This window comes from Neopelma chrysocephalum, unplaced genomic scaffold, assembly GCF_003984885.1.
Source record: "Neopelma chrysocephalum unplaced genomic scaffold, ASM398488v2 Primary Assembly neopelma1_22b, whole genome shotgun sequence".
Taxonomy (NCBI): domain Eukaryota; kingdom Metazoa; phylum Chordata; class Aves; order Passeriformes; family Pipridae; genus Neopelma; species Neopelma chrysocephalum.
Genome location: NW_020897690.1, coordinates 7522844 through 7536211, shown reverse-complemented (window position 1 = coordinate 7536211; position 13368 = coordinate 7522844). Strand labels below are relative to the sequence as shown.

Genomic DNA, 13368 nt, shown 5'->3' with positions numbered 1-13368 from the left:
ATGTGGAGGCAAATTAATGACCCTTCAATGGTAATGTCTCGATGACTGCAGAAAGGAGCAGTACTCTACTCCAAGACAGAGGTTACTGTCCTTAAAACCATTCTGTTAAGTTAAATAGTGGACTTGTGGGTGAGTGTTTTGTTTTTATCTTTTAAATAACCTCTGAATCCTGAAAAACCTGTCTTTTGCTGTCCTAACTGGTGTATTTCTTGCTGATTCACTGTACTGGCCTCAAACTTTTGGGATGCAGGTCATACTATTTTTTCTGATTAAAAGAAAAAAAAACTTGGAAATTAGGCATGGTACTGTAAGAAATCCTCTGAAAATCCCTCAACAATGAATCACAATGTCTAGAAACATGCTGGTGATGAATGATTGTTCTTGTGATTTGAAGGACTATTCCGGATAAACTTTAGACTGAAAATTCCTAGTCGCTCCAGTAAACTTGGCTGCAAACAGAAATGTCCTAATTTAAAAACATTCCAGTTGTTATGTGAAGCATGTGTTTTCTCTTCAGAGATCTAAGTAAAATGCTGACAAGCCAAAATTGCCAAAGTTCACATTGATAATCTCAGCTGCTAGAAGAGCAGCGAAGTCTGAATCTGTTTCTTGACTTGCCATTTATGCTGTGGCCAAGTGTTTTTTCTTCCTATCAGTGTATCCAGGAGGATCTCAGAATCTAAAAATAGTCTGCAGTATTTTACCTCAACAAAAGGCTATAGTTTTTTACATTGTAAGTTTTATTTCCTGTTGCGCAGTAATGTGCCTCAGTCTAGGGGAGTGAAGATATGGATTGTTTACATTTCTGTCAAACCTCACATTTACCTTGGCATGGGCCAGTTTTTCTCTGTGAGCTATGCATTTTAGAGCTAACTGAAGACTTGTATGGGAAATTCAGGATAGCAAACACGTTTCCTGCTGGTTTTTTTTTTTATGGGGGTTTTTTGTGCCAGTATTATCTCTGTGGGCTGCTCAGTGTTGGACAAGGTAAAACAGTCCTTTGTGCAGATAAATTCTTATGGATAAATGTCCTCTGAATTCAAATTCTGAACACAGTTGCTCAAGTACCATTTTTAATAACTTTGGTGTTTCCAAGCAAGTAAAAAAAATTTCCTGGACAATTATAGCCAAGAATATTGACATGTATAAAAAAGTCCTATGTTCTGGAGACATAGGTAGCAGAAAGCCCTTGCTGTTTAGGGCAGAGTGTGTTGTAGAGCTTTTCATTATTCTTTTTAGCTGATAAATTAGATTGTGCCTCGGAAATTAAAGGGACATTTTCTTAGGCATAGAAGATAGATTTCAACACTAAAGGATTTAGAACATTAAACATCTCAGTTGCTAAGAAAAGTAGGGAGTCTTTAAATCAATTGCATATCCTGCAGAGGCTTTGAAGGATGACAGATGTTGTATCTGCCTCTTGTGAAGGGTATAATCAGTGATCTGAAGTGTTTCAGACTTGTTATGACTATTTCCTTGTAATAAACCTTGTAATTTGATTGACTCAAAATAGAATCATAAAACACTGCAGAGGGTCATGTAGGAGATTTTGCCTAACATTAGTCTTGCACTGTGTCAGTGTTTACAGTGACAGTATAGTAGTGGAACGTAACTCAAAAGAAACGCATTTTAGATGCCCATCTGTGATTTTTTTTTTAATCTTCCCCCCCCCCCCCCAAAACTAGGAAAGACTGGTTAATTTCAAAGAGAAAGCACATGTCAGGAATAAGTTAGTGTCATAACATTTCCAGTATTCTCTGCCAGTTGACTACATAGCCCTAGAGGAAGACATGGAGTAAAATGAAAGCAATAAATAGCTCTCTATTTTTGCCTTGTCTTTTAGTACAGAGAAGACTAAATTAAGAAGACTGAAAAATGACAATTTTAAGATGAATAAATTGAATCACAGAATAACTGAGGTTGTAAGGGACATTTTAACTTCAAGAATAGAGATCTGCCCTCCACATTATCAGACACTCCCCCATTTTGGTATTGTTCACACGCTTGTTGAATGTGCTGGCCCATCATCCTGGGAACAGTTTTGATACCTCATATCAGTCCCAGAGAGGCACCACTGAAAATTGACTGCCCATTGGACTTTGTACCAGTTATCACCATCCCTAAGCCCAACAGTCAGGTTCATTCTCTACCCACCATTTTTCAGTTATTCAGTCTGCATCTTATGATGAAGTTATAAGGACATTATGGGAGATCATGTCAGAGGTCTTGCTGAAGTTGAGATGCACTGCATTCATTGCTTTCTTTTTTTAAAATCAGTGCCATCTCATCATAGAAGGCATTCAGATCAATAAGGGACTATTCACCCTTGCAGGTCTGTGCTGTCTCTTCCTGATTGCCTTTTTCTGCTTCATGTGGTAATGGCTTCCAGTATTATTTTAGTAATAATCCTGGAGGCTGATGTGAGGCTGACTAGCCCATAATTGCCTGAATTTTTCTTGTTACCCTTCTAGAATGTGGATGTGGCACCTTCTTGGATGTGGCAGTTGTCTTTCTGTCATTGGAAATCTCTCCCAATTGTCACAATCTTTCAGTCACAATAGGAGAATTACAGGGACAGTGAACTGCTTCTTTAACATGCTCAGGTGTGTTTTATGGACTTGTTTGTACCCAGATGGCTTCCCTAACTCAGTCTCTTTACCATAACAGGTTTTGCTCCTCATGGCTTACTCCCAAGGCTTAATTCATGTTCCTGTAGTTGCAATCTACAGGCAGAGGAGGAAACCTTTGTTCTATTATCAGAAGTCTCAAATTTCTGGGGCTGTGTGGAGCTTTTGACAGGCAGATGTTGCAGGTCTTTCACGTTCTCTGATAAGTTTTTGTATGAGTAGATGCTTCACCTATGACTTGATTCATCTTCAAGAAGATGAATCCCACAGCATAAGAAACGGGATAATAGTGTTGTGCATCCTTTCTTGGTTACCAAAAGAACTTTGCATCTATTTTAATTGTTCTCTATGTGTTTCTACACCATTTTGTGTTGTCTCATATATTTTGAGGTCAAAGGAAGAGATTGGGATTAATTAGCTGACAAAGGTGAGCAAGCAGACATTGGCATGAATCAAAATGAATTGGACTGTGGAGAAGGCAATGGCCAGTGTGTTTTGCTGTTAAATGGCCTCATTGCCTGACTGGAGACTCATCCTACAGATTCACTGTTAGTGCATCTGGCTGCCCTTGCTGTTAGAATAGTAGCTGTACTTCTATAATTCTTCTTGCTTATTTTTAGGCCCTTCAGCTGGGGAACTCACCATCTCAGACTGTACTCTGTTTATCATATTTGCGTGCTTACACTAGCGTGACCCTCTGATTATTTGGACCATGCCTTTTATGACCTGGCCTGGTCCTGGCAAAAGTCCTGGAAGTTCCTTGCCATAATGGAATACCTATTTAGGCAATTTAAGAAGCCAAGGGATTACAATTACCAGAGGAGAGAAATCTATACATGAACACTATGCAGTGTGAAGCTCTATGGTTTGAAGGACTGTCAGGCCTTGTTCTGTAGTGTTTGTGTGCGATATTTGTGGAGTACCAGAATAATGCACCCTCAGATTTTTCATATGGGAGCAGTGGCTTTATCAGGCTTTTGGAGTATTTTGTCTGCTTAGGTGAATTACCTGAGGTTTTAAAGATGAGCCTTAGGGAACTTGATCAGGTCTTCTAGATTTTATGTTCAAGGATGATCTATAGGTCAGTTGTAGGTTGATCATCTTGTCTTACATGCTAACCAAAAGCATGTCTCAGAGCTTGCCTGAGTTCAGTCTCCCAGCTGCCTTTCTGTGATAATGGAATAGGAAACTGCCTTGTCTTTTCTCTAGTGCACTATTATCTAGTGTACTCCAAAAGATTTCATTGGATAGGGTCTGTGATTTTTCTCAGATAAGCAGATCTATTGGCTGCACTGGATGCAGAATTTTTGACTGCATAAGAAATAAAAGTGGTCAGTTAAGCCTATTTAACTACTATCTATTTAACTAAATGCAAGTTGAAAAAGAAGATATTGATGAATTTAAAATCAGTGCTTTATTGCCTTTTTTGTCTCCTCTCTCTGTCAGCATACTGTTTAGTGTCTTTCCTTAGAATAAAAAGTGCAGTAGTCTCACTATAATGCTTCAGTCTTATAATTTATAAAGTTACTGGAATCTCTTTTATTATTCGTGCCTGAAGACTTCTACAGCAATAGGAAATCTATAAATTATGGGAATGCTACCTGAAATTTGGAAAGTGGAGGGGAATTTGTAGTTCTTCCTTCCTTGCTGCATCCCACTCTTTCAGTGGGTTGATACTGCAAGTGTGGACACTGATTTGACTTTTGCTATTAAAAACATATCTCCCATTAATGTTTTCTCCCTCCACACTGCCCAACTCCACCCCCCACTCAAATATCTGTAGACTGTAAGAAAATTGGTGTATGTTACAGATGGAAGAATAAGGTAGTACTGAGTAGTAGTCCAAATTTAAATATGGAGAGGGTGCCACCAACAGTCAATAAAAGGAAGTGAAGTGAAATAAAAAAGAGTTGCAACTAGCTCTGAAATTGTTTCATCCCTCAAAGGTAAAAGTTAAGAATGCTTAATGGCCCTGTATCTGTTTTCCAAGTATGAAAAGTTAACTTATTTTTTTTTCTTCTAGGTGAAACAATTGCACAACTTACAGATGTGGCAAACTTGGATCATCCGGAATCTGATAGCCACATAACAATCTTTACAGACAAAACGGGTGTGGTAAAAGCTGCAAGATTGTTGCTTTCTTCTGTCACAAAGGTGCTGGTGTTAGCAGACAGAATTGTTATAAAGCAAATTATAACTTCCAGAAACAAGGTATTTGTAGCTTTTTTTCTATTTTGTTTATCTGATACCTGCAGTCAGTGCAAAAGAGTGATGGTAAATGAAGTGGTATTTTCATTGTATCTCTAGGGGAAGTCTAAAATAAAAGGTAAAAATTAATGTCTTGCACATGTTTATCTACCAGATATCTGAAAGGAGGTGGCTGTAAGTCAGTAGTATTAAAATAACAATTTTCAGTGACTCTACATTTTATGTGACCCGTATTTATTGCTCTATTGACTTAGTATGCTGTAGAAGATGCTGTATTACTGCTTATATAACTTCAAGTTTACTTCTACATAAAAGTGTATGTCTGTAAAATGGTCAATAAAAGCTACTCCTTGCTAATGACAGGATGTTTGTACTGTCAAGATCAAGACAGAGAGCATTATGGTTGTGTCTAAGCAAAAAACTGTGAGGAATGTATATGAAATTCTGTGCTAGAGATGTGAGGCTTACAGATTAAAAGTTTTTTATGCAGTTTAACTTAGGTCTTGAAACTTAGCATGAATCTACTTAGTTGGTTTAAATAATGTATGAAGGCCCATTTAACCTCAAATATAATCCATTTCATGCAGTGCAGACTTCACTGTCCTGCCTGTAGGATATTCCTCCATTTCTTTATCTCCACAATGTGCTAAATCAAAAATAGAAAACCCTCATGTTTGAAAAATGAGAACCTGATAAGGCCTGGGGTTTTCCATTTATTTGGAATTCATAATCCAGAGCAGTGCCTCTCTTTCCTCTTTTGACTCCTCATGATGTCACTATACTTCTGTCCCAATTTGCTTTGCAGATGTACTGGTCTCTATTTTGCAGCTCCTAGATCCGAGACACTTAGTTGAGTCCAGGATTCAAAACTAACGAAAATAACCTGCTCTTGATTTGCTGTCTTTGTGCTGTTTTCGTCTCCCAGTGATTGGTTAAGGTGGCAGCATTTTCATCAGTATCAGTTTGATGAAGTTACTTGCAGCTTTGGTCTTTTCTTGCCCTGGAGACCAGAATGGTGTATTTAATACCTTTTGCTGCTTTTCTGCTGATGTTTGCAGCCTACAATGCAATAATCCTAATTAATATACCTTTACAAAAGTGGCTGGTGGTAACACAGATTTAGACTACAGAGCAACTGTGCAAGTGTATGTATCATGAAAGGATAAAGAAGAATATATCATTTCAGCAGCAAGCATGGTTTCTGATAATTTTAAATATATATGAAAATATTGTCATATATACACTGAAATGAATATAGTAAGCATAGGTGCAGCGTTTAAATTTGAAGGTATTTCAAGCAAAGTCTCATAGTCCAGAGTAAGCATATCTGACTCTGACTGCCATAGTCATAGAATCGTAGACTATCCTGAATTGGAAGGGACTCACAAGGATCATGCGTAAGGATCATGGAAGCCCAACTCCTGACCCTGCACAGGACAACCCCAAGAACCACACCATGTGCCTGCGTGCTTTGTCAAAACACTTCTTGAACTCAAGAGAGCGTTAGTGCTGTGACCACTTCCTTGGGGAGCCTGTTCCAGTGCCCAGCCACCCTCTGGATGAAAAACCTTTTCCTAATAATCCAGCCTAAAAGGTCCCCTGACATAGCTTGATGTCGTTCTCTCAGGTCCTGTCACTGGTCACCAGACAAAATAGATCAGTGCCTGCCCTTCTACTTTCCCTCAAGAGGAAGCTGTAGACTGCAATGAGGTTTCCCCTCAGTCTCCTCTTCTCCAGGCTGAACAGAACAAGTGACCTGAGTCTCTCCTCATATGGCTTCCACTCAAGGCCCTTCACCATCTTTGGTGCCTTCCTTTGGACACTCTCTAAGAGCTTAATATCTTTTTTATTTTGTTGTGCCCAAAACTGCACACAATATTCAAAGTGAAGCCGCACCAGTGCAGAGCAGAGTGGGACAGATACCCCCCTCAACCAGCTGGTGATGCTTTGCCTGATGCCCCCACGACACAGCTAGTGTTTGTGAGCTTTTGAGTTTTACTGCATTCTCATTTTCTGTGCATAGTGCACACATGTATTTGAGAAAGTTGGCTTCTGTTTATGGTACCAGTAGGGCAATTCACTTCTCTAGGACCAAATTAAACAAATGATGGTGTCTTTTAGAGGCCTGATATTTATATGTGCCCTGATTTCTATAGAGTACATTCCTGAAAAGTGTGTCAGACACTATGATGGATAGCAAAGCAGTTCTTCCTGTAAGAAATGTTGTGGTAGAAGGATGGTATGGGCAGGGACTTAAGAAGTGCACACAAATACTCAGAGTCAGTATAGTATAATATGGCATGGAGGATGGAAAGGTAGGATCATCAGTACTGCCAACAGGAACAGATGCTGGCTTCTTGAAGTGGGTCACTGTTCCAGAAGATCTCAGCTCCATTTTTATCTTAGAGACTGAATGCCCAATGTTAAACTTTTATTGCCCTTTTTTTTTTTTTTTGCTGAAGCACTTTCTGAACACCTTTTATTTTCATCGTCATCATCATCTTCCTCATATGAATCAAGAGTCAACCAAGGGCAAAGGATAGAAAAACACCTTAGTGGTTGGTCATCCAACTGCACAGAATGATGAAGTGATTGAGATTTTCTGGAATGGTGATCAGCTCCAGAACCCAACCTCTGTTTGATGGTCCCAATGATCTTGTTCCTGCTTCTGCATCCTCTGCACCATATATACTGTCCTTGTGTTCTTAGGTTGTGTGCATTTATTCTATCCCTGCCTACATCTTTCCACCTTATAAAATTAGTTTCATTGTCCATCAGACTTAGTCATTGCATCAGTGAGCTTAAGGTCTTGCTCCACTTGCTGTCACCAGTCAGGATACGAGTGCCAGAACAATGAGCAGGGAAGTGACAGGTAGTGGGGGAGCTGCTGCACTGTGCAGGTTGGATCAAAATATGGATGTGCCCTGAAGTGCTGTCAGCCTACGACCGCTGTCTGAAAGGCAACATTCATACTGCAGCTGTAGCTGTGCAATACCAGCTGCTAGTTTAGATATTAGTAAGAACTTAAAGCCTTATTTTGTTACATATTTTTAATCTTGTATTTAAAAATGTACATTTTCATTACTATCTTCGTGTTCCATGTTGAAGAACTTTTAAAATGAAAAATTATAAAGACATCACAGGTATTTTGCTTTGTAGCAGCTTCTTGAATAACCTTTAGACAAATTTAGAGCTGTCTGTACAGTTTCTCGGAATGTCAGCTCTGCCTGGGATGTCTAGAATTATTAAATGTAATGGAAATGCATGTGCTTTCACTGAAATTTTTATTTGATGAGGTTTGTCATGAGAGAAATACTTGCTCTAGGGTAACTGTAACAGAGTTGTTTGCAACCAAGACCATACTCATGAAATACTATACTTGCTTAAAACAAGAACAGTGGATCATAATTAATTTTTTGTCCATTTTTAGAAGAGAAAGTTGGACTTCAACTTGTATGTTTTCTCTTTTCTCCACGCTTTCTTTTCTACATCCTCACTCTCCCAATCCTGTGGTTCTCTCCTTCCACTCTCATACTGCTATTTTCACATCTTTCTCTTAGTGCACCTTCCTTCCAAGTTCTTTGTACTCCATCCTTACTCGTACATCAACACCTGGATCAGGAAAGTCCTGATTCTACAGTCTTTGTGGAACTGGCTGCATAACATAATATACTCAGACAGATACTGCAGTCTAATATTGCACGATAAAGCAGTCAGTTCCACAGTAGTCACAGGATTTAGTGGAACGTTTGCTTTATGTAGGTTATAGCTGTGACTGAGCAGCTGCTCTACCACAAAGGAACGGGTGTTTCTAGGAGAGTTCGCCAAAGGTGCAGAGAAGGGGGTAACTTGTTATAATCCAGAATATAGACTGTTTTTTTTAGTTTGGGGGAAGATAACTTTTGGCATAGGAAAGGAAAAATAACTTGAAGTTTCTCCCTTTAAAGTACAGTTTGTTGAATTTTTATGTGGTATCTTATCTCCAGTGTGAAAAACAATAAAGAACTGCTTTGACTGTTTTCCCTTCCGAAGACTTTTAATTGATTTGAAAGGTCACTTTGAGATTAGCAAGTATGTGTCTAACCTGAAAACCCCTGATGTTAATCTCTTTTATAAACCATATTGTAGTGAGTTCACAGGATAGCTTCAGTAATCAGTAATTTATAAGTTATATGATAAGCTGAATGTTTTTAAAAAATGCTGATTTTACATGCTTTAATGTATTGTGAGTAAGAGCTTGATACAACTTGGATATATTTGGTTCTTTGTTTTATAGACAACTAATAAAAACCTCCAAAGTTAGAGAAAGTTGTTATGGATAGTATAAAACTATGTATTAACTAATTTCTAACTTTTTTATTTACTTTTGTTGAATTCTGTTGCCTTTTTTTTAATGCACAGAGCCATTGAAACACCTGTCTTTGCAACTGTGGTTTTAGACTTTGAAAGTTATGCATCTGAAATTGAACTTTGAAATTGAGAGTTACAACACAGGGATATAATGTGCATATTAATTTCAAGCACTTGTTACTGTCATATTAAATTTAAAAACACATTTTTCCTAAATCTGGAAGCTGAATCCTGTAATACTGTTAGTCTTGATACTGGGAGAAATGAGGAAAACGTTTTCTGAGGGCTGACAACAGGTTTACTCGTTTTGAATGAAGCATGATTATTAATTTACACTTGATTTCCATCTGTTGAGTTATTAATGCTTAAATAGTAGCAAAATATATGCATTTTAAACTCATGATTTAGAAGTTTCTGTAAATAGTAGTACTCCTAGGTTAATAATAACATTTTCTGTTTAGCATCTTGATGATCTGCAGTATTTTCCCTTATCTTGCAGGTTCTTGCAACAATGGAACAATTAGAAAAAGTCAGTAGTTTCCAGGAGTTTGTACAAATATTCAGCCAGTTTGGAAATGAAATGGTAGAGTTTGCCCATTTAACTGGAGATCGGCAAAATGTAAGTATTAATAAAAGGTTGTGAAGGATGTTGCACAGTGTAGTTTTCATCTTATTATCTGAAAGATTTGAGTTCTTCTGGGATGATTAACGAAACAGTTGCTAATGTCCTGTCTCTGAAACCTAACCTCTCCTTGCTCCACCCAAAGTACATCTTTTGATTTTAAAGCTCAGCCTGAGAAATATCACTGCATTGTTTGATCTGCATATCTTCCAGATGCCTGGTTGCATGTTATTTGTGCTGTCCTTTGGTTTCAATCACTGTCTTTTGACTCTAACTTGTTTGTCTCTTTACATTGGTAGAGAATTTGTCTGTTGTTACTTGACAGAAATATTTGATGTGTGCACACAGTGAAGGGACTTGAAAGCAGAGTAATTATTTTAGAAAACTCCAAACACTAAATCCTTAGATTCTAATAAAGCATCTGCTTGGTGGCTTGTTAGGATTTGTTTTTCATTATTATTATTGAATATTTTTCTAGGTTTAGGTCAAAACCCTATGTTAGGCAATGATTTTTTTAGTTCTCACATGCAACTACTCTATCAAAACCTTTCATTCATGCAGGAAGCTTTTTTCCCTGCAACTTCCATGTAAATAAAGGGTTTGCTGTGAGGCTTAAGACTTCTGCTGTGAGCTCAGATTGGTTTCCCTTGGCAATCCAATCCCCTGTTCAGAATTGAACCAGGATTTGGTATAGATATACAGAGTCCTTAATATCCAGCAAATTTCAGAATTCAATTTGTATAAACAGTTGGCCAACCTCATGTGTTTCCTTTTACTGTTGATGTGTGCGGAGTCTGGTAAGTACATGTGCAGTCTCGAAGAACCATTTCTTGGAAAACTGCATATAATTAAAGGAAATGAACTCTCTGCTTGGAAATGAACTCTCTTTATTTTTCCCTGAAGTACTGATAGCAGTTGTGCCTTTAAAAGGGAAAGATGCATTACTAGTAAGTGATACTATTTTCAACTGTTTTGCGTTTTCAGTGTTAACTCCTCTTCTGCTTTCCCCTCCTTTCCTACTTGACTCTTTTGGAAAGACTGTTTCATTATCACTTTTTAAATTATGTCTGCTTTCTTGACATACTCAGTTTACAATGTGTAGGCTGATATGTGGCATTGCTAGTCCTATTGTGAGGAAATATCCCTCAAAGTACTTTTAAGTGTGCTGGAAACTCCTGAGTGCCATCAGAATTATCAGAGTGTAATGTCAGAATTTCAGAAATTAACTGTTTTGTTGTTTGATTGGGTTTGGAATTTTGTTTGGGTTTTTTTTAATGTGGTGATTTTGATCTTAAAGATTTTCTGTAGTTGCTAAATACAAATTTTATAAAAATGTCAAAACAGATTGCTGCAGTGATTTATCTGTGTGCCTTTTTTTTAATGTAGGGTAAATTAGGATTAATTCCATCCTGTAAACTGTTCCCTTTTCAGCCAGTCCCATTCAGTTGCCTCAGATAGCACTCAGCTATCTTTGTGAGCAGTGAGAAGATTGTACTTGTAGCTTTCAAAGTTCTTCCTGTTGCTAGACATTCTTATATGCTGAGGGATTCATGTCTTGCCCTCTTCCCCTACATCCCAGTGTGGAGTCTAAACTCTTCCGTTTTGATGAACTTTGCTGGGGGGTTAGTTCAGTTTTGCAGGTATATCCATCTCCCTGGACAGTTCTTGATAAGTTTGTGTACTCAATGCAGAGCAATACAGAGGAATTGCTTTTTTAGCCTGTCAAGACTTTCTTTATTACTGGTATGTAGCAAATACAGCACTCAAGTAGAAAAAAGATTTAGTTTATATTTTCTTCACTGCAATACAATGAAAAGCAGGTGTTCTCTGTCTCTGCCTTACCCTTTCTCCCATTTCAGAAAATATTTTCAGTCAGGTATTCTTTTCCCATCGTTTTTCTGTTTTATGAATAATGCTGTATGAGAAAGATAGCAAAATTAGCAACAGTTTACGTAACATGCTCTGAGATCTTTCATCTTTGAAATCTGAATTGAATAGAGCCAAGAATAAATGCATAAATTAAAATCTCTCTGAAAAGCAAGTTCTAGATCATGAGTTAGGCTGAAAATAGCAATTGTCAGACATTGGGAAGCTTTCTCACAACCCATTCATCTGCTAGAAAGTTTCCTTTTTCCAATCTCACAAGCAGTTAGTATTTTAGATACTGTGTATTATTCAGGTCATTTTCTTTCTTTTGATGTTTAGGATTTGAAGGATGAGAAGAAAAAGGCTAGAATGGCAGCATCTAGGGCTGTTCTTGAGAAGTGCACCATGATGCTCCTGACTACTTCAAAGGTGAGTATGTGCACTCTTACACAACTTGGCTAAATCACAGAGCATGACATCTGGCAGGATAGCCAATTCTCCTCTCTCAACCCCAGTTTAAACTTCGTGCTAAAGAAGGGTGTAAGAGTAAAGAATGGGTAAAGAAAACCTTTATATTCTCAGTAGTGGTGTGAATTCTACTTAACAGCAGTTTAATAGAAAGAATTCATAATATTCTAACACATTGCTTAGACTTGCCTTAATAGGAACCTTTCATTTCAATATACTGCATGTGTACTCTTTCATAATAGTTACTTTACTTTCTTTAAAAAGACTTGTCTGCGACATCCAGACTGTGAATCTGCTCGTATAAACAAAGATGGAGTTTTTCATCGGATGAGACTAGCTTTGGAACAGGTAATAGAAATTGTAACTGACTCTCGACCAAATGGAGAAAATGAAATGGCCCCCATCAGCATATATTCTGGCATCAAAGAATTCAAGGTAAGAATAGAAATTATATTGTTTTCTACAGCCAATAAAGTACCTTGTAACTAGGATTTTAGAAAAAAAAAAGTAGTTTTAAATGTAAAATGGTGGAACTGCATCTCTTCAGCAGTGTTAACTTAAATAACGGTCCCAAAATGTTAGAGAATCTGACAAGAAGGGATTATAATTTCAAAGTCATACCCAAAATACACCTCATGATACTTGCCATCTTCTTTTGAATCAGTATGCATTCAGAACTCTGATGTTTTGTTGAGGTGATGCCTTGACATTGAATAAACTGAAGTATCAGGATCTGATCAGAATTTCATTAAAATAGTTGTTGTTCAAGAATTCTTACTTAGTAAAACTGCAGACAAAAATATTCATACAAACATTTAGAAGAGCAAGCTGTCATTCAAAGGAAATGTTCTGAATTGAAATTTATCTTGTAGCTCAGTTGTTTTTTTTCCCCATAAAGGCGTTTTTAAATTTCATACTCTGTTAAGAACAGTTAATGAACACCATGTCTTACTGCTTTTGAGCCTGTCACTTTGATTTAATTTATTTATCTATTTCCCCCTTTAGAATTCAATTGAAATTTTTTCAGTGTGCCTCAAAGTATTCAATTTGCTACATACAAAGTTTTAGAAAACTACTCAAAATAGATGACATGGATGTGCAAAGATCAAACAAAATTGAAATACACATTTAATTTCTGAAACTTACTGAACTTTAAAACTTTTTATTGACAGCAGTAGAACAGTGATGTATTTGTTGTTACTCCTGGTAAGTGGCCAGTAATTTGCT

The 13368-nt window shown here is 37.4% G+C and overlaps 1 protein-coding gene across 1 annotated transcript in view; it reads left to right on the top strand.

Annotated features, from left to right (window-relative positions):
* CTNNAL1 (catenin alpha like 1) overlaps positions 1-13368 on the top strand; it is a 58473-nt gene that overhangs the window by 21992 nt on the left and 23113 nt on the right. The window contains exons 3-6 of the mRNA XM_027679381.1: positions 4651-4838; positions 9685-9804; positions 12013-12102; positions 12406-12576. Coding sequence (XP_027535182.1) covers positions 4651-4838; positions 9685-9804; positions 12013-12102; positions 12406-12576 — 569 coding nt within the window. The remainder of the gene's footprint in view (positions 1-4650; positions 4839-9684; positions 9805-12012; positions 12103-12405; positions 12577-13368) is intronic.